This window comes from Megachile rotundata, chromosome 2, assembly GCF_050947335.1.
Source record: "Megachile rotundata isolate GNS110a chromosome 2, iyMegRotu1, whole genome shotgun sequence".
NCBI classification, from domain to species: Eukaryota; Metazoa; Arthropoda; class Insecta; order Hymenoptera; family Megachilidae; genus Megachile; species Megachile rotundata.
The window spans coordinates 5,291,979-5,312,004 of NC_134984.1; the positions used below are offsets into that span (position 1 = coordinate 5,291,979).

Below are 20,026 nucleotides of genomic sequence, written 5' to 3' on the forward strand. Positions count from 1 at the left end.
GAATGCAAAGAATGTGATCTAGCTTTGCTACATTTTTATAAAAGGCTACTTAAAATAAATCAATAATAGGTATATTTAATTCATTTTTGATGGAAACGGGAGTACACATTTATAATATAATATTGAAAACTATTAAATATAAGACAACACAATTCATACAATTTCAATACTAAATGAATTTATTTGAAAACAAGAAACCACAAAGAAGGAACTTTAAATGAAACACAAGATCTTTTAATATACGTGTACGATATCGTAATTGCAGAGAGGCCAGTAAAGAATAATTATATAGATATTATTTTAACATTTAAGGATCTAAATGAAACGAGCGGTATCATATAGATAGTATATAAATATACATACTTCATTACCGACATATTGGCAAATTACCGACATATTTCTGTATTTATTTTTGCTATTTTCAACAATTTGCAATGATTGTTTTTTAAGTTCTACGAATAGTATTAAATTTCCGGATACTGTTATGGTCTGCACGGCGCAGCGACCGACATGCGTCTACCACGTCGTCCCTGTTGATGAATTACTCCAAAATTGCGCCGCAGTGAAACGGTTAATTTCTACTTATTTATTTACAGTCAACCCTCCCATAACGCGGTACTCTCAGAACGCGGTTTCCATATAACGCGGTACGCACTCACCGCGTTATAGGAGGGTTGACTGTACTTAATTCTAAGATAAGGTTACACATGCAAATAACGTAGACGTAATTAATTGCAATTGTTTATTATGAAATACTTAGAATTTAATTTCTTATTATTTTGATTGTGGGCCCTGCCCCGGCCCCGGCCCCGGCCTCTCGCGGTTGCTACGGCCGCCTGTTGCAACGCAGCCGCTTGCCGCAACGCGGCCGCCAAACGTTTTCGTTGCCGCCGGTTACCCTGCAATGAGATAAAAATAGTGAGATGTACAAATATTTTCGGGTCTGGAGTTTTACATTTATATAATAGGTATTACAGTATTCTCTCCGTAAATGTTAAAAAGATCTCTACCGTAAATGTTAAATCGCAAACTTTTATGGTTTGTTACAGAAGTAATTACGATCGTAATCATATCGTGTTTGATGTCGTTTTAATGTTTACCGAATGTTCGAAACTCTATTCCTCCTTGTCTTTTGTATCGCTGTCCCTTTCTACGTTCGGCACACTACAAAGAATGTATGTAGTACCTATTCCGTACATGTTACAATCAACACCCGCAGAAGTAACATTTACGGAGACAATACTGTACATGCTTTGTAATGAGCCGAACGTAGAAAAAGATAGCAACACAAAAACTGTTACAATCGTATTCGTTTCGTTTTCCTGATTAAAATGACACCAAGCACAATATATTTACAACGATAATTACTTGTGTAGTAAACCATACAATTTTCGGATTTTCACACTTACGGAAAAGTGTACATTTACTGCAAAGGTACGAATTTATCGTAACTTAACTTGCTACACAAATAATTATAGGTTTTATTGTAAATGTAACTTTAAGTGTAATAGAGATTTGCTGTGATACTTGCACATCTATACGTCGCGGCGTCTAACGAAATTCTGCCACGAGCACGCGTGCAGGTTTCGACACGTCCAAGAAACAAACGACGATCGCTTCGACGCAAAATTCCGTTGAACACGCAAAAATCGTTACTACTTCACGAAATACGTTACTCTAACTATAATACAATGTATGTTTACTTACAATTATGTTACACTCCCTACATAATTATGATCTTAATTGTGTCATGTTTGGTGGCATTGTAATGAGAAAAACACGACGAGGAGTTGTTATTCAACTTACACGAGCAGGTGGTGCTTCAATTGCTGGCGGTCGCGGCTGCGATGGCGGCGGTGGTGGCGGCGGTGGTTGTTGCGGCCGCAGCGGCGGTTGCTGCAGCATCGGTGGTTGGGACAGCAGCGGTGGTTGGGGCAGCAGCGACAGCGGCGGTTGCGGCATCCACCACGGCTGCATGCCCCACGGCGGCATGGCCCACCAATTTTCAGGCCATAATATACGTCCCGGTGGCCTCACAATCTCTTCGATTTCATCTGCATGAAAAATGTAATATAAGTCGTACAATATTTTTTGTATATTATACGCAACATAACTGTTGCGTAGCTTTTGGCCTCCTACAAATATATGCAAAATAATATTCTTACCATTGTCATGAAGAGGCTCCATTTCTGGATATGTTAATTTTTTTCTTTTGCTTCTTTTCTGAAAAAGGAGAAAGAGATTATTTAATACGCAATAGAAAATACCGCAATAAAGATTAAATGAAATAAATGGAAGAATAAATAGAAATGTCGGAGACGTACTTACCTCTACTACGCTTTATGCAGAAATGATTTTTGTTTCGTACCCCTGCCCGCAAAATAAACGACACGCGAAGAAATCATCCCCACCACCAGGAATAAGGGGAAGGACCCCAAAAGGAGAGGGAAAGACCCATCGACATACGATAAACATTGGGGACACTACACATGAAATTGTAAAACTTTTCTATTATTGACTTTTTTTACATATAACTTTCACCAACATATTTGTAACATTGTTCTGATTGAAATGAGAATAAACACGGTGTAATTTGAATTATATTTACTGGCAATATCTTATTGTGATAAAGTCATCGATGTACGCTCAACATTTGAAATGACAAGTTTTATTTAAGAAAAATCAAAAAATAATTTTAAGAAAAAAAATACGCCGACTTCGAAATGCACTAAAAAGTGTAAAATAATTTCTATTTCCTAATGAAGTAATTTCTATTTCATTCAATCATACAATTACGTAACAGATATGAATGAAACCTATTTACTCGTTAGATAGTATATTAAATACATTTCAGCCTTTTCGGAGGCGGCGCAAAATTAAAAATAATAAATTATGGTATGGCATATTGGAAATTAATAAATCCTGAGAAAGAATACGAACCATTATAGATATATGTATCTCGATGCGCCAGACAATGTTTTGGTACGCTACATGTCCTTCTAGTAGGTCACTTTTTGTTTACGTTCAGTCTCCTTCGCTCGAAATGTAGTACCTTCACGATATACGCAAAACCTCAGACCCGAAAGATTTGCGTATATAGAATATTCACTGTATGTCGTATATGTTCGAAAATGTACAAGAATTTCGCGCAACCAAACGAAAATAAAAAATCAAATAAAACGATAACTTATGATAGATTTTTCTAGCGTTGCGTCCTTGATTCGTTACAATGCATACAGCCGAATAAGGTAATCAAATGTGCTATTGAGCCAAATCAAACGCCCAATACATCAGTCGGTAGCATATGTAAAAGGAAAAAATCGAATTTCTAGTTTTTGGCCTATTTTACTGAAACGTTGAGTTTCACATAGCGCATATCATACAATTCTTTCATATTTTTCGAGCGCAAAGTGTAATTGTAAAAAAACAATAACATATCACTAGGATAATCGTAATGTAACAGTCAAGCTTTTTTATTTTCCATTATTTTCATATGAAACTTTTACTATTACAATTTTGACATTTTTTTAATTAAAATAAGACTAAACACAACATTATTCGAAAAATATTTTTTGTAGTGTCATACGTTACGCTTACATCGAATGATTAGTTGAATTAATAAAACTCTTTTTGCTTTTGTATTGCGTAGTTGCCTCGTCACACATGTTTCCTAGAACCTAATCACTTTTACGTGCTACACGGTATTTCGCGGCTAGCTCGGTAACGGCCCGCGACCCCGCTTCGCCCGCGAATTCTCGATCGGCCCTTCCTGACCGTGCCCGCGACGATGACCGTCGCGGCGCCTCCGCGGATTCGCGCGCGCGTAGCACTTCGGCGCCCGATCCGAATCCTTTCGATATCGCTTTATTTAATTTGATAATTGGGCGCCAGACGCCTCTCAGTGTCGCGATAAAGATCTTAGACGTGAAACGAGACTGTAGAGCGGAAAGATGGGAAAATCGTTTATGTCAATCTCGGAAAAACGCGGAAGACTCGAATCGGCGGCGGAACGGCTCGGTAGTTCAGTATCCGAACGAAATGGTAGAGTGGCGGAATTCTTTAAGGGTAAAGGAGCTAGACGCGGAGGCGGACGAGAGAAAATGATTCGGAACAATCCGCGAGAAACCTCAAGTTAGCGGTATTTGTTAAACAGCGGTGTTTATTTAAAATCTAATTAACCTAGACGTACAGTGTGATCCAGTATCGGGATTCAATTTAATCGTAACGCTCTCGGCGGAAGGTCGAGATGCGATCTCCGCGAGATTTTAGCCACGGAAACGAAATATGCCAGTTCCTAAGCGGAATACAATCTTTGATATATCCACGATTCCCGAAACGGTACGCGACGCAACGGAATTTCTATAACGTAACGCAAATACTTAACAAAACGCGACGCAATTAATCGAACGGACGCAACGCGACGAAACGCGACGAAACTCGACGAAATTCGACGAAACGCAATTATACTAAACGCAACGGAATCTAACGCACTTAAATTTACACGCGACGCGACTTATTCTTACACGCGAATCGATTCTGTATCGGCGACCGTCTAGAGAGAGAAGGCGAGAAGTTGCGCGACAAACACGAAATGTCCGGTACGACAAGCATGCACTTTACGATCTACTCCCGTACTAAGAGTTCGCGAAATCGAGACGTGGGGGGCACAATATTGGCAAAGGCCTACTCGAGACGATACTTTAATTGTGGCTTACGCTGTATCATTCCCCGGTACAGGTTCGGTGATCCAGCCGAGTGGCGATTCGAGAGATCGAGAAGCGATCTCTCGATGACGCGAAAAAGTCCGGACGTCGGGATCCGCGACCGTCCCGGACAGGGGCCCCCGGGTTTTACCCTTCTAACTTAAACTAATATCCCTACGATAGAAAGCCATTCCAGTCACACTTTGCAGAACCTGCCCGTGAATGGCAAGCCAGGTGGTCGACAACCCACAATATGTTAATCTCGATTTCGCGCTCTTTTACATATATATATCGATAAATGAGGGGGCTTACCAAGGTGTCCAAACACGGGGCGCCGAAGCTCGAGAGATCGGTATTCTTCCTCACGGAACGCTAATAACTTTCGGAAAGAAAACTCAGGCAAATGCCGAATACAGAATAAAGATCCGCAAGCCCTTGCGCCGGTATTAGGACACCTCGTAGCCTTCCCCCACCCTCGGCCGGAGTCTCCGAATTCTATCGAAGTCTTCTTCGGCAGGACCTCCTCCGGCTCCACAGCCTCTCTTCTTCTATCGTAGGGCCGGAGCGGGGAAGCGGCAGGGTGTCGGCACTTTCCTTCAGCGTACGTCGTTCTCTCGCTGGCCTCTCTCCTCTTACTCCACAGCCTCTCTTGGTCTATCGGAGGTTCCAAGCGGGATAGCAGCAGGGTAGCGGTGCGTTCCCTCGATGTACGTCGTTCCTTCGTTGCTGGTGACGTCATTCTCCGGCGGTACATACAAAATAATATAGCGGCAGAATTTGTTCTTACGATATTATACACGCTTCGTTCTCTCTCTAGACGGTATCTGACGGCGACCTATGACCCGTCCGGTCTCCCGAGGAGGCTCCTTGTGACGGGTATAAAATACCATGTCACAACTCCCCCCCCTTACGGAAGACCGGAACGGTCGGACGAAAATCAAAGCAATGCACCTGTGTGCGCTCATGCTGATCGAAATACCCGCGCACTTGTGCGGGACAACTTGGCAACCCCTCGCGGGAGAGAACGAAAGTGCGGTAGTGGACTTCTTTTATTGGACAATCACAATAACCAAATAAAAGGAAAAGGAAAAAAAAAGAAAATTGAAAGAAACGTACCCGAATTACGATATGACCAGAATTATTACGATACCTTAATACATTACTTACCGTGTTTGTCTGCTTCTCTTCCTTCGCTTTCTCTGCTCCTATACCTATCGTTCGCGATTTCACCCGGTATTATCCAGTCTACTGTCTGCGGAATGTTTCGCTGCGTACAGATCGCCTATTTCCTAGCGATATACATAGCGAGAAAAATAGAGAAGGAATACGAGAAGGGTAGGGTGCCAGCAGTACCGTTGTACCGAATAATGTTGCTGTAGACTCCCGTTATAGAAAAAATAAAACTACTTTATTGTTGCAGTCTGTCCCGGAATTTTACGGCGGTTCTCACGCCGCGGAACTCTTCTGCGACGGTAACTTGTTTTACTTCCCACGCCGGAATGTGGCGCTCGGCGCCTCTCCAAACTGTTCGCGCCGGAAGGTCGGATATTTCAACTCCGGGGATGATTCGCGCCGCGATGGTCTCGGCGCGTAGACCTTCTTCCCTGGAAACGAAAAGGTGACGGTAGAAACGGAGCAGCATGACCATAAAACTAAGCTAAGTAGGAAAAGCAAAATTGCACAATACAACCACAAAATCTCAGGATGATAAGGAGACCAAGCAAGCACGCAGGACACAAGTAGCGCGCATCGCACAAATAACAGAGACAAGTACACAGACACACTACACTACACCACACACACAGGCATACTAATATACATACTAACATACAAACATGTACAAGCCAACACACACGCTGCAGCCACACACCACAACGATAACAGCATGCAACACAGCTATTAAACCTAATGCGCGGCGCAAACGAGATCGCACAAGCAAAGGAGAAGCAGTAGGAAGAGAGCGTTAGTGAGACGAAAGATTGTCTAGGGAACGCTCCACCTGCTCTTTTACCAGCATCACGTACCTTATGAAGTGAAGAATAGCACGACGATGGGAGTCATCACCCAGGAGTACCGAAACAAAATTCGAAGGGGAAAGAGGACCAACGACACTATACAAAGAAGAACGTTTGGACTCCCAACAAGCACAAGAGAAAAGAGTATGTTCGGCATCATCTGGGATGTCGGAGGAGCAAAACCAGCAATTAGGAGAAGAAGTACGGCCGATGCGATGAAGATAGCTGACGAAGCAACCATGACCGGTTAAGATCTGGGTTAAATGAAAATTCAAAATACGAGGACCACCGGATTCAATCCAGAAGTGAAGGTCAGGGATAAGCCGGCGAGTCCACTCACCATTAGGACAGTTATTCCAGGCGGATTGCCAATCTCGCCTTACCAGAAGATCGATCGAGCGAGGAGCATCTACGCCGTCTGAAAGAGGATCGAGCTCAAAGCAAACGGTACGGAAGTGCACAAGGAACTCCCAAGGAGTACAACCAGATAAAACACATAAAACATTGGTTGACACGGTGCGATAGGCGCGACAAATGCACAAAAGCCCAACACGCTGCGTCGAATTGAGACGGCCAAGGATGTAAGAGTAATTCACGGCTTCAAACCAAACAGGGGTGCCATACAAAACAATGGACTCTACTACACGATAATACAACAAGCGACCTGTAAAACCGCAACCATGTAGGTTCGGGAGAAGGTAAGACAAGCGTTTGGCAACAGCCAGAGCTTTGGTACAAACCTTGTCTATGTGATGGCGGTAAAGGCGACTGTTGCCAAAAAGCACGCCGAGATAGCGGACAAAAGGAGAAGTACGGATGGAACTTGAACCGTGAATCAGGGACAGACCATGAGGAACGCGACGACCGGTAAGAAGGACTGCCTCGGTTTTGTGCGTGGCCAACACTAGACCTTGAGAGGTATACCAGGCTCCCAAGATGGTAAGACACTCCTCGGCAAGAACTCGTAACCTAGTAAGGGAGCGAGCTACAATCACTAAAGCCATATCATCCGCGAAACCTACGGTAATAGCACCACCGGGAAGAATCACGTCCAACACTCCATCATAGGCAAGGATCCACAATAAAGGACCAAGAACGGAACCTTGAGGTACACCAGCAAATACTGGCACCTCTACCCAGGTACCATTTGAGAGGAAGGTGCCAACACGACGGTCGGAGAGGTAGCTGGAAAGAACTTTTATAAGAGACGGAGGAAACCCACGCGAACGGGCTACACGAAGAATATTTTCCCATCGCAGAGTATTGAAAGCATTTTTCACATCTAACGTAATAAGGAGACAATGGCTATTAACGGAGCGAGCACGGTCCCACTCAGAAGTGACCACGCACATGGCCTGAAGAGTTGATCGACCCGATAAGAAACCAAATTGGCGAGGCGAGAAGCCACCGGAAACGCGAACGGCTTCGAGAAGACGTTCGCGGATGCAATACTCGAAACCTTTGCTCAAATGGGGAAGCATGCACAAGGGGCGAAGATCACTAAACGAAGAATAAGGCTTACCTGCCTTTGGGATCAAAACCAAGCGACCTCTTTTCCAAGCCGAAGGAAAGAAACCGCGGAAATAGCACGAGTTATAAAGTTTGGTAAGCCAAGGAAGAACTAGCTTACCAGCGACACGTACAACTTCACCTGACATACCATCAGGACCAGGAGCTTTCTTTGGGCCTATACGAGCTAAGGAATAAGACACAGTAAGGGGGTCAATGGGCACGTCAGAACCATCGTCTCCAATATAAATATTATGGAGCAGAGTGGGAGACAGTTCGGTGCCTTCACGAATCGATGCAAGTGATAAATCGGCTGGAGACTGAGGGGAAGATGAAATAGCTGGATCATGGATCGAGGAAGACGAAGCAAGCAAAGTGCTGTGAGAGGCAGGGAGATCAGAGGAACGAAGCGAGGAAAGAGAGGAGGTAGGAGAAACCGGGGAGCATACGAAAAGAGCCTGCATCGCGAGGCGAAACTCATCGCGGTTCAAGGACACGGGAGGCTGGACACCGCGTAATTTACGCAACATAGCCTTATAAGGACGTCCCCAAACATCAACCTTAACCTCATCTATCATTTCCTTAAAACACTCGTTCTTGCGGTGACAAACTAACGACTTAAAACTTCGACGAGCCAGAAGATACACGGGTAAGGCGATCTCCGTGGCGAGAGTAGGATTGCGGGAAAGAGTTTTGCGATACAAATTGCGGGCATTACGCGTTTCGCGGCGAAGTTTTGTCAACTCCTCACACCACCAAGGGGCATCGCGGCGTTTCTTGCGCTTCAAGGGCATAGAAGGGCGAACAGAATCAAACAAAGCTTGAAGAGCGACTAGCTCCGCATCAATCTCGGAAGAGGTAAAATGAGCTGACTGGGCAGAGAAATCACGAGTGCGAAATGTGGAGGAGGTGAGAGCGTCAATCCACGCATCAATATCCAGAGGACCGGAGCGAGGCAACCAGGAAAAGACAGGAGCAGAAGAGGAGGATGACGATGACGACGATGATAAACATGAATCAGAGCTATTAAAAGAAGAACCAAAAGAAAAGGCAGAAAAGCTATGGAATAGGAAAGAATGATCGGAGCCGGTGAAATCCGAAAGCACAACAGAACGAGATAAATGAGGAAGCAAGCAAGGGGAGCAGACAGCAAGATCTATGCGAGAAGAATAAGCAGCGCGGTGAAAAGTTGGACCGCCGTCGCTATTAATCGGCTCAATATTAAGTTCCGAGAACAACAACTCTAGCAAACGACCGCGAGAATCTAAGGAAGTAGAACCCCAAGCCGGAGAGCGGGCATTAAAATCACCACAAAGTATAACCGGCTTAGATATACGAAGAAGGGAAGAGGACAAATTGGATAAAACATGGTCCAAAGCAGAGCGAGATAAATTGGGAGAAAGATAGCAAGATATCAGACAAAAATCGCGGGTTTCTGCAATGACGAAACCATCTCCACGGCTGTGACAATGGACAACACCGAAATCCGAAGACGAGTAAGGACGATACCATACAGCACAAGTTGAATCGGAGCTCACATACCATTCGCCCCTCAATTCATACGGCTCACATACACACACAAAATCGGCACAACGCTCGTTAGCAGCTTGCCACACGAGGTCTTGGGCCAATCGACAATTGTTGAGATTCAATTGCAGAATAGAGACAGGAGAAGGCATGGCGAAAGCAAGTACAGAGAAGCAGCGGAAACAGCAATGAGCACCTGAAAGGAAAAACAGTATTAGCTAAACGAATTAACGCGACAGACAGGGAAATATAAATAAATATAAGAAAGCAAACAGGAACAAGAAAACTACAGAGCTTAGTAATTCGGAAACTTGCCTACAAAAGGAAACAAATCCAAGCCAAATCAGGCGCAGCCAATGGTGAGGAAATAGCTAAAACAAACAATAAAATGAAGGATAACAGCCAAATGAATCGAATCAAATAAACAAGCAAACAATAGTAACAAATAGCAATAAATAATAATAGCAGACTGACGGCCCAAACAGGCGTAACAGCTATCGAGCAGTGGAAATCACCAAAAGAAGTGCAGCAAGCTTTTCCTTTTCCTTTTTTCCTTTTTCCTTTTCCTTTTCCTTCCCTTTTCTCCTCCTTCTCTAACTCTTCCTCTTCCTGACTCTCACAAGAGGCAGAAAGCAGCTGCAGGAACAGGCAGTAAGGAGCAGGTTATAAATGCAGGTCGCAAATCGCAAATCTGAAATCCAAATACAAATACAAATTCAAAATTCAAAATTCAATACAATACAAAACTCATCAAACAATCTAGCAGGGGAAACAAGACAAGCAAACAAACAGAAGCAGCGAGTAGCTACAACTGACAATCAACAGTTGGAAAACAGCGAGCAAGACAGAACTGAATAAACAAAAAGGAAAGAAATAAAGAGCTAATGAAGGGATAGGCAGTTAGTAAGCAAACGGATGGATAGATCAGCGAGGGGATAAAATTAATAAATTAATAAATGGAACAAAGCAGCTTCTTAACCATTGTTTTACACTATGCCAAAACAGAAAGGGAGAAATATGAAATAATAACAAAACAGCGACAGTAAACAAATGAAATTAAAACTGACCACAGAACAATAACAGGGAACAGCGACAGCAACAGCAGCAAGTGAAGCAACGGCAGCAGCAACAGCAGCAGCATAAGCAGCATAAGCAATATAGCGACGGCAATTAAACAGCAAGTAACCTGAGGAGAAAATGATATATAAGGTAGGGGCAAAGAAACAACAAGAAATAAGGTAGAAATAAGGCACAAATAAGGTACAAACGGGACCAAGTATCTAGAAACAAGAAAGCAGCACCAAGGACCTAGAAACCAAGAGAAGAGGAAGAAAGAGAAATAAAATGGTAAAGGATAATCAGCAAAATCAGGGAAGCAAATGAGTACAAACTGAAAATGCAAACAACATGAAGCGATGGAGCGTGAAGCAACAAGAAAACAAAACAAAACGAATAACAACTGTGGAAAGGAAGAAGCGACAGGGAAACTAAACTACTCACAATGGTCTCTTCGCCCCGGAATCTTTGGGCCGGTATCTCCCGTGATGTCTCGCGCCGGAACGTTGTGCTCGGCGCTTCTCCACTCTGGTCGCGCCGGGACGATGCTCGGGGTGGACTTTTCCGGGATTCGCGACGGAACGGTTTGGTCGACGCTTCTTTCGTGGTCTCCTCTTCGTTCCATTCTGCCGAGCACCGGGGGCACGTTCGGTGTGATACCCCCCTACGGCCGCAACGGTAGCAGTACGGGGTGTCTTGTGGTTTCGGGCACTGGGAATAACGGTGGCCCACTTTCTCGCAATTCCAGCACTCAGCAGTCTCTCTCTTCAGCGGGAAGAGCGAGGGACCGCTAGCTGGAGTGCTGGACGCGATCTTCTGTGTTGACTGCGTGTGGCTGCGGATCGGCACTCGCGGGGTGATTACCCGCTCTTCTTCCCCCGTCTGCACCGCCCGGTCGACCGTAGGGGGTGTCGGTGGCGTTTGTGTTCCTCTCGTCGTCGGCTTCTGGATGGGGCTTGTTTGAGTCGCCTCCGTGCGGTATGTGCGCCCCGGCATTACGGGCCTCCCACCTCCGACCTGCACTCCAATTGTTACGGTAGGCGTCGGTATAGTTTGAGTGGCCATCTCTACGTGCGGCGGTACTTCCCGTACCGTCGCTCCGCGGGTTGTATAAAAAAACTTCCGGGCGTCCTCGGCGGCTTGCCGGAGGGCCGCCCATGCCGCGGGATTCTCCCGGATGAACCGTTGGTATGCTCGCATGTGCGGTCGGAGGTGGTCCCAGGGGTTCGTCGATGAGTCCCTCTTCATCTTTCGGCGGTACGTATCTCCTCGGTATTCCTTATTCGCTTGGCTTTCGCCTCGGCACTAAGGGTTGTCGATACGGTACTGCTGAAACGGGAGTAGGTTATATTTTAAATTGCTTCAAATCTTGAATGTGTGCTTTAACTGGTTGGCGATCCGTCGCCCCCTGTATTTCATAAACTATTGGTGAAATCTTACGAATGATACGGTACGGGCCTAGGAACTTCGGCATTAATTTCGCGGCGATATTTTTTCCGGCTGACGATAACGCGTGATTCCGACGCAATACTAGATCACCTACGCGGTATTGTTCGTCTCTTCGTCTTAAGTTGTAACGCGACGCCTGGTTAACCACCGCTTTATCGCGGTTTTTCACGACCCAATCTTGAATTAACTTTAATTGTTTTAATCGTTTTTCCCACGCATCGCTGGTTGACGGTACTATATCCTCGGTCTTCGAGGACGATTCGCGGTAACAATTAATTGGTCTAGGTTCTCTACCAAAGTTGAGAAAAGCGGGAGAGAATTTAGTAAAGCTATGATGCGCGGTATTATACGCGAAACGAAAATCGGTAAGGTGTCGGTCCCATTCTCGATGGTCCTTTCCTATGTACGATACGATCATAGTTCTCAATACTCGATTTACTCTTTCCACGGGATTGGCTTTTGGATGGTATGGTGGGGTAGTCGATTGAAGAATTCCAAATTGCTCCGCGAGATCGGAAATTTCTCGATTTTTAAATTCGGTTCCGTTGTCGGTAACTAATACGCGCGGTGCGCCCCAACGGCATAATATCAGGTCTTTTAACGCTTCTTTTACTTTTTTCCCGGTTGCACTCCGTAAGGAGCAGCATTCAACCCATTTCGTGAACAAGTCCTGGACCACCAGTACATACATGAAGCCGGAAAGACTTCGCGGAAACGGACCCATAATATCCGCGGCGATAATGTCCCACGGTTTGTCCGCGACTCGATATCCCATTAACCCGGCCGGAGCCAGCTGTTCAACCTTGGCACGTTGGTAAACGGTACAGCGTCGCACATACTCCGCGATATCCTTGTACATTCCTGGCCAATAATATCGGATGGCTACGCGGTCATAGGTTTTATCCACCCCTAAATGTCCGGCCTGAGGCTGATCATGTGCCTCGCGATAAATTTCGGGTCTTTGATCTTGCGGTATTACTAGTTTCCACTCGTCAAGATCTACGGTAACATCGGAAATATCGGTATTGGGTCTCTTCACGTATAACTGGTTGTCCAGAATTTTCCACTCCGGAAAGCGGGACGGAAAGTTCTTTACGTCGGTAAATCTTCTTGAATACCAATCCGGGGTATCGATAATTGCGGTAAGGGCTTCGGCTTCTTCAACCGACTCCTCATACATTCGAGATAAAGCGTCGGGGACGCGATGTAACGCGCCTTGCCGGTAAATCACTTGAAAATCATATTCGAGAAGAGACAAGGCCCAGCGAGCTAGTCGACCGTTGGGATTTTTCATGGACCTTAGCCACCGGAGGCTATTATGGTCAGTAATGACCGTGAAACGATAACCTTCTAGGTAATGGCGGAATTTTTCTATTGACCAGACTATGGCTAAACACTCCAATTCGGTAGTGGAATATTTTCTTTCGGTAAGCGATAATGAGCGGCTCGCATATGCTATCACGCGTTCTTCCTCGTCTATTTGTTAAGTAAGAACAGCGCCCACCCCTACAGTGCTCGCATCCGTTGCTAGCACGAATGGTTTTGTAAAATCGGGACAAGACAGTATTGGAGCGGTAATTAAATATGTACGGACGGAATCAAACGCTTTCTACTGTGGCTCCCCCCACTTCCACGTTGCATCCTTACGTAATAGTCGCGTTAAGGGCTCCGTTATAGTTGCGAAATGCGGAATAAATCTACGATACCATGAGCCCATTCCCAGAAATCTTCTTAATTGTTTAATGTTTTTCGGAACGGGATAATTTAACACCGGCGCTACTTTTTCGGAATCTATTCGGAGGCCTTCTTTACCGACAATAAAACCCAGGTAACGGACTTCGGAACGGCAAAATTCGCATTTTTCGGGATTAATTGTCAAGCCCGCGGTAGTAATTTTTCTGAGCACTATTCTTAACCAGTGCAAATGTTCTTCAAATGTTTCTGTTACGATAATAATGTCGTCTAAATACGCGAACGCGTGGGGTTCCATTTCCGGACCGATCAATTTGTCTAATAAACGTTGGAAGGTGGCGGGGGCTCCCGTTAAGCCATACGGCATCCGGACGAAATGGAAGAGCCCCTTTTCCGGTACGGTAAAAGCAGTGATTTCCCTACTGCCCTTTTCTAACGGAATCTGAAAATATGCCTGACTCAAATCTAAAGTCGAGAGATAATGCGCGGCACGAAATTTATCTAATATTCCCGTCATATTCGGTAATGGATACGCATCTTTCTTGGAAACTTCATTCACTTTCCGAAAATCTAAGCAAAACCGATATTTACCCGTCGATTTCTTAACCATCACAATAGGACTAGACCATTCGCTATGCGATGGTTCGATAATTCCGTCTTCTAGCATTTTATCTACTTTGGTATAAATGGCTTGTTGTACAACCGGCGAGACGAGGTAATTCCGTTGTTTAATCGGCCTACTATCTCCTACGTCAATTCGATGTTCCGTTAGTGTGGTGCACGAAGGTCGAAGAGGGGTTGGCGGCAATTCGGTATTTAAAAATTGATCGAGCTCTTTTCGTTGTGCGGGAGTGATTTCGAAAATTCCTAAGCATGACGAATCGGAATCGGAATATTGCGCGTTGTTTTGTATATCGAACGAGAATTCGACTTCGGGATCGGAAGAAAAGTACCACGCAGCGCGAGAAAAATCTACTACGATACCAAATAAATTTAGGAAATCCATTCCTACGATACACGGAACGGCAAGATCGTTCAAAAGGTATATTTCGAGAGTGCGAGTTTGATCTTTCAGCGTGATTGTCGCAGTAATACTGGTATTCGTTTCCTCCACCTGACCCGTAGCGGTCATGATTCGGCACATTCGGGATGTCTGTCTCGGAAAATCGACCGTTGATATAGCGGTATGTCTCAAAAACGTTCGACTCGAACCGGAATCTAGTAGAGCGCGAAGGGAATTTTGCTGAATTTGCAGCTCGATAAAATACAAGAAATTAGAAGCGGTATGCGCAAATGCATTGTAGAAATATTCTGGGGGGTCGGTAACGGAAACTGGGACTTGTTGAATGTTCTCGGGTGGAGTCGCGTGGGCCCCTAGCGGCGACTCCGTCTCGGGTTTCCCGCGCACTTCTCACACGTCTCAACCGTTTCATCCTTTTTCCCGCATCGATAGCAATATCGACGTTGCGGGAGCGGGCAGTTGGCTGCTCGATGCCCCGTCTTCTCGCAGTTCCAACACTTTCCCCCCTCGCTCTTCGCGGTGTTGACGGGTGGAGGGTTCGCGTTATTACTAGCAGGATCGCCGTTTCGCGCGGCGTCTCGCGACGGAACCGCTCTTTCTTTTCCATCGCCGGTTCTTCGGAACATACGGGAACTATTCTGCTCCGCGCGCCTACTTTGGTTCCGGTATGGAATTTCACGATATTCGGGATGATTTGTATACGAATCGGTATACGCGCCGGAAGTCATCGGCGCGGGGTCTTCTCCCCACGCGGCATATACGGGATGGTATCGCGTCGCGGCACGAGAGCTCGGACACGCCAGTGCGGGATACAATGATCGTTCCGGAGGTGGAGGAAGTCTATAGGCCCTCATGGCACTCTGTGTCTGCTCCGCGGATCTCGCCGCGAGAGTCAAACTCGCAAAGTCGGTATATTCCCGTCGGGACACGGCTTGTTGTAGTCGCGGGACCATATGCTCATGCGTGCACCTTAATTGGTCTACCAAAGGCCACGGTGGTCGTAAACGATTCAATAATGCGCGCATGCAGGTAATAAAATCGACCACCCTTTCGTGTTCTCCCTGAGTTCTATTCGCGATTTCGCGCCGTAATGCGCTTTGTAATTCGTGGTCGATAAATCGCGCCCGATACGCATCTTTAAACTCTTCCCACGTGGTCCAGTTCTCATCCCGAAATCTCGCCCACTCAGCCGCGATACCCCCCAAAACAAACGGAATACATTTTAATAACGCGTCATCGGGAGTGGCGGCATAGGCGCGACATTCTTCGATCTGTGTCAGAAACATTTCGGGATCCTCCCCTTTCGCTCCGGAAAAGCGGATATTCCATTCGCGTAATAAATCCAGGACAGTGGTATTCAAAACGGTATGATGTCCTGCGGTTGCCGGTAACCGTTCCCCGACCCCCCAGGCACCACGCGGAACATTATCCTGAACGGCGGGATTGGATCTCGGGATCCCTTCGAGTCTCGATTGACGTGAAGCCCTTATCCACGGTGGCTCATACTGGCTAGGAATCGGAATCGAATCATTGAATGAAGTTTCGGTACGTTGAGAACGCTTGTCGATCGGTAAGTCAGCTGGCGGTATGCGAGAGTCGGTATCGGTAATGGTTCCCCTTTTTTCGGCACGCTCCAGTGGTTGTCGCGTCGGTAAATCAGTTGCCTGTCCGACCCGAGTAGCGCCTAAGGTGTCGGCGCGGAAGTGGGGGTCACTCGCGCTCCGCGGAATTGCCCTCGTCGAAAATCGAGGCGGAATGTAACCGGTCTGAGCGGAACGCGGGGGATCGGGGAGGAGGTCCCGCGGCGGCGGGGTGGCCGCTCGTAAGGGCGGTTCACCCGCAACCCCGGATTCCTCCTCACCTCCCGTCGTCACTTGTTCCCCTCTTAAATGTTGTTCGAGCCTTGCTCGTAAGATCGGTAATATTCCCTTTGTCGATAAACCTCGAGCCGATAATTGCTCAACTAACTCGTCTAATGTCAAGGATCGCACCCAATCCTTCCCGGGGGGTGTTCGTTGCATTTTTACCGACAATCAATTTTTCGATACGCGGCAATTCTAACGTAATTACACGGAAATTTAGAAGAAGAACCTATAAGTTTTTTTTTTCCAACGTTCGAAATCGGTGCTATTCAGTTACTCGTTTCAACAGTAAGGACACGCGGTAAACAGACTGTTTACGACGCGCTCGCTCGTGGCCTTGACGCCCCTTCGACAGTTTCTCTGTCCGCTAACGAAAACAAGCCGGAATATCTGACTCGAAGACTGTATACAATTTCAACCTACGTTCGAAATCTAACCGTTTCGTGAAGACGGTACGGTACGAAAATGCGTGTTTATTACACTTGAACGGTTTACGGCGTTATTGTCCCCGACACTTCTTCTATACGGTAATTATGTTTGCCCTTCGAACTTGGTCGAGAACCGAAGACGATTAACTCGAGGGTTACGGAAAAAAATGTGTTTAGAATTTTCGGAATATTCTAGTAACGGAACTCAGCGAAATGCGTGGCTAACGGTATTTCTTACGGGAATAAACAGCAAATTACTTTTAAAGATATTTTCGATATTTTCACGCGATCGTTTTCCGGTAATTAAATTCGATAATTATTCTAGCGTCCTTTACTTTGAATTTACCCTTTTAGGGCCCCACGTTGGGCGCCAATTTGCTGTTTATTCCCGTGATACAGACGAGGTATTGCTACACGGTATCGTTCTCTCTCTAGACGGTATCTGACGGCGACCTATGACCCGTCCGGTCTCCCGTGGAGGCTCCTTGTGACGGGTATAAAATACCACGTCACATACGATTTTATTATTTTCAAACCGATGACCAAGCAAATAGTTCACACGTATATCACTTTAGGTAGGATATTTTAGAAGGGTCTCTTTAAAATATTTTAATTAAACCTGATTTATGAATATCTTAATAACGCAATATATTTTTGTACGCGTGAAAAATTTTAAACCGGAAAAACAATAACGAGGAAAAGTATAGATTTTATTTTTTTGTAACACTCGAGAGTCTGATCGAAATTGAGCGGTATCTATTGATCGACGCAGGAATTCGATTACCGACTTTTCAATACAGACATTTATTTTTGCTAATTTAATTAAATTGAAAATTCAACGAAACTTGTCTACGTAATTAAAAATAAAAAAGTTAGTAACGCATTAACATTGTTAACAATTGACCCGAAATGAATATCGCGATCGAAAGGGGATGAGGTCCGCAAAGGAAACAGTACATCATTTATTAATATTTATTCCTTTTTATTTATTTATTCTTAATTTTATTTTATTTATTTTATTAATTTTATTCTTAATTCCGTATACCACCGTATATTGTACATCCCGAAATATTTATTCCTCCTCTTCTGCGGTACCCTCCTCTTCCGCGGAAGCCTCCTCTGCCGGCTCTTCCCAATGGCGAATAACGCAACAGACGTTTTAAAATTTTTCGCATCTGAAACAGAAAAATGAAAATGTAAAATATTTTATATGTACGTGGTTTGTCCGGAAAATACGTATAAAAGTGGAATAATTATTTTATTTTACAATTATTCATGTATTTCAATATGGTCCCCTTCAAAGTACTCCCCCTGGGACAAAATACACTTGTGCCAACGCCGTTTCCATTGTAGATAACATCACTGAAAGTCTTCAGTTGTGAGGCTCTTCAGTTGCTGTGTCGTAGCTGCCTTGATGGCTTCCACATCTCCCAAGTGCCGCCCCCGAAACACCATTTTGCATTTCGGGAACAGAAAGAAGTCGCAAGGGGCTAAGTCGGGTGAATAAGGCGGGTGTTCTGTCACGGTGATTGAATTTTTGGCCAAAAACTCACGCACAACGAGCGACGTGTGAGCGGGCGCATTGTCGTGATGAAGGATCCACCTCCCCCCTTGTGCCAAATTCTTTCGAACTCGGGCCATACGAGCTCTGAGACGTTTCAAAACTTCAACGTAGAAGTTACCGTTCACTGTCTGGCCGGGAGGAACAAATTCTTGGTGAACAATGCCCCGAGAATCAAAGAAAACAATTACCATTATTTTCACATTGGACCTTGATTTTTGCGCCTTTTTTGTTCTCGGCTCCCCTGCTTCCTTCCACTCCTTGCTTTGAGATTTGAGCTCTACATCGAATTCGTAAAACCAAGATTCATCTCCAGTGATAACCCGGTTGAGAAAGTCCCCCCTTTCCTCAGCTTCCAACCAATCCTCACAGCAAGCAACCCTCCTTGCTTTCTGCTCTGGAGTTAAGAGCTTCGGAACAATTTTCGCGCACAATTCTTTCATTTCAAGTTTTTCTGTCAGAATTTTGTGAACGATTGTTTTAGGAATTGACAGATCTTCAGATATCATTCTAATTGTCAATCGACGGTCTTTAAGAACACAAGCCCGAATTCGTTCAACATTTCCCTCAGAACTCGATGTGGAGGGGCGTCCTGGACGAGGGTCATCTTTTACCTCTTCGCGGCCCTCTCGGAACCTTTTTAACCACTTGTTTACGGTTGGTTCCTTCAGAGAATTCTCCCCGTAAACCTGTTCCAAACATTCAAAAATCTCGCGGCCATTCTTGCCAAGCTTTGCGAGAAACCTGATGTTAATGCGCTGTTCCTCAATCAGAGAGAGCTCCATACCGACGGCCGGTCAAATAGCGTGACTTTCAACAAGCGACCGTTAATTCCTACTTGCTGGTACAGCGTTTTCGCTTGAAGTCAGCGTCAAGTGGGTGGCATAGAGTGGGGGAACAACCGGGGCGCCCGTTTACGACGCCTTGATACGCTGCCCCGATGTTTTTATACGTATTTTTCGGACAAACCACGTATATATTTTTTATATATATAGTATTTAAAAAAAAAAATACTGATCGAATTGAGTAACCTCCTCCTTTTTCGAAGTCGGTTAAAAATAGGCGACAAGGATTTAAAGACTGTCGAAGAAATAATTTCATTGATATAAAATAATTTTCAGAAAAAAAATACACCGACTTCGAAATGCACTAAAAAGTATAAAATAATTTCTATTTCCTAATGTAGTAATTTCTATTTCATTC

The 20,026-nt window shown here is 45.1% G+C and overlaps 2 protein-coding genes across 6 annotated transcripts in view; one reads left to right on the top strand and one right to left on the bottom strand.

Annotated features, from left to right (window-relative positions):
- The window catches only part of LOC143265638 (uncharacterized), a 124,190-nt gene that overhangs the window by 31,169 nt on the left and 72,995 nt on the right, over positions 1-20,026 (top strand). Inside the window, exon 2 of one of the 5 annotated variants that reach the window (XR_013040286.1) lies at positions 6,124-6,264. The exons of the other annotated variants lie outside the window; for them this stretch is intronic. The gene's annotated coding sequence lies outside the window, so the exon portion shown is untranslated. Of the gene's footprint in view, positions 1-6,123; positions 6,265-20,026 lie in introns of those variants that run through there. 5 annotated transcript variants of the gene reach the window in all.
- LOC143266606 (uncharacterized) lies at positions 729-4,283 on the bottom strand. The gene is made up of 3 exons (XM_076542022.1): positions 2,166-4,283; positions 1,807-2,054; positions 729-899 (listed from the first exon to the last, which is right to left on the bottom strand). The coding sequence occupies exons 1-3, from the start codon at positions 2,185-2,187 to the stop codon at positions 729-731; spliced, it is 441 nt and encodes a 146-aa protein (XP_076398137.1). The 5' UTR covers positions 2,188-4,283.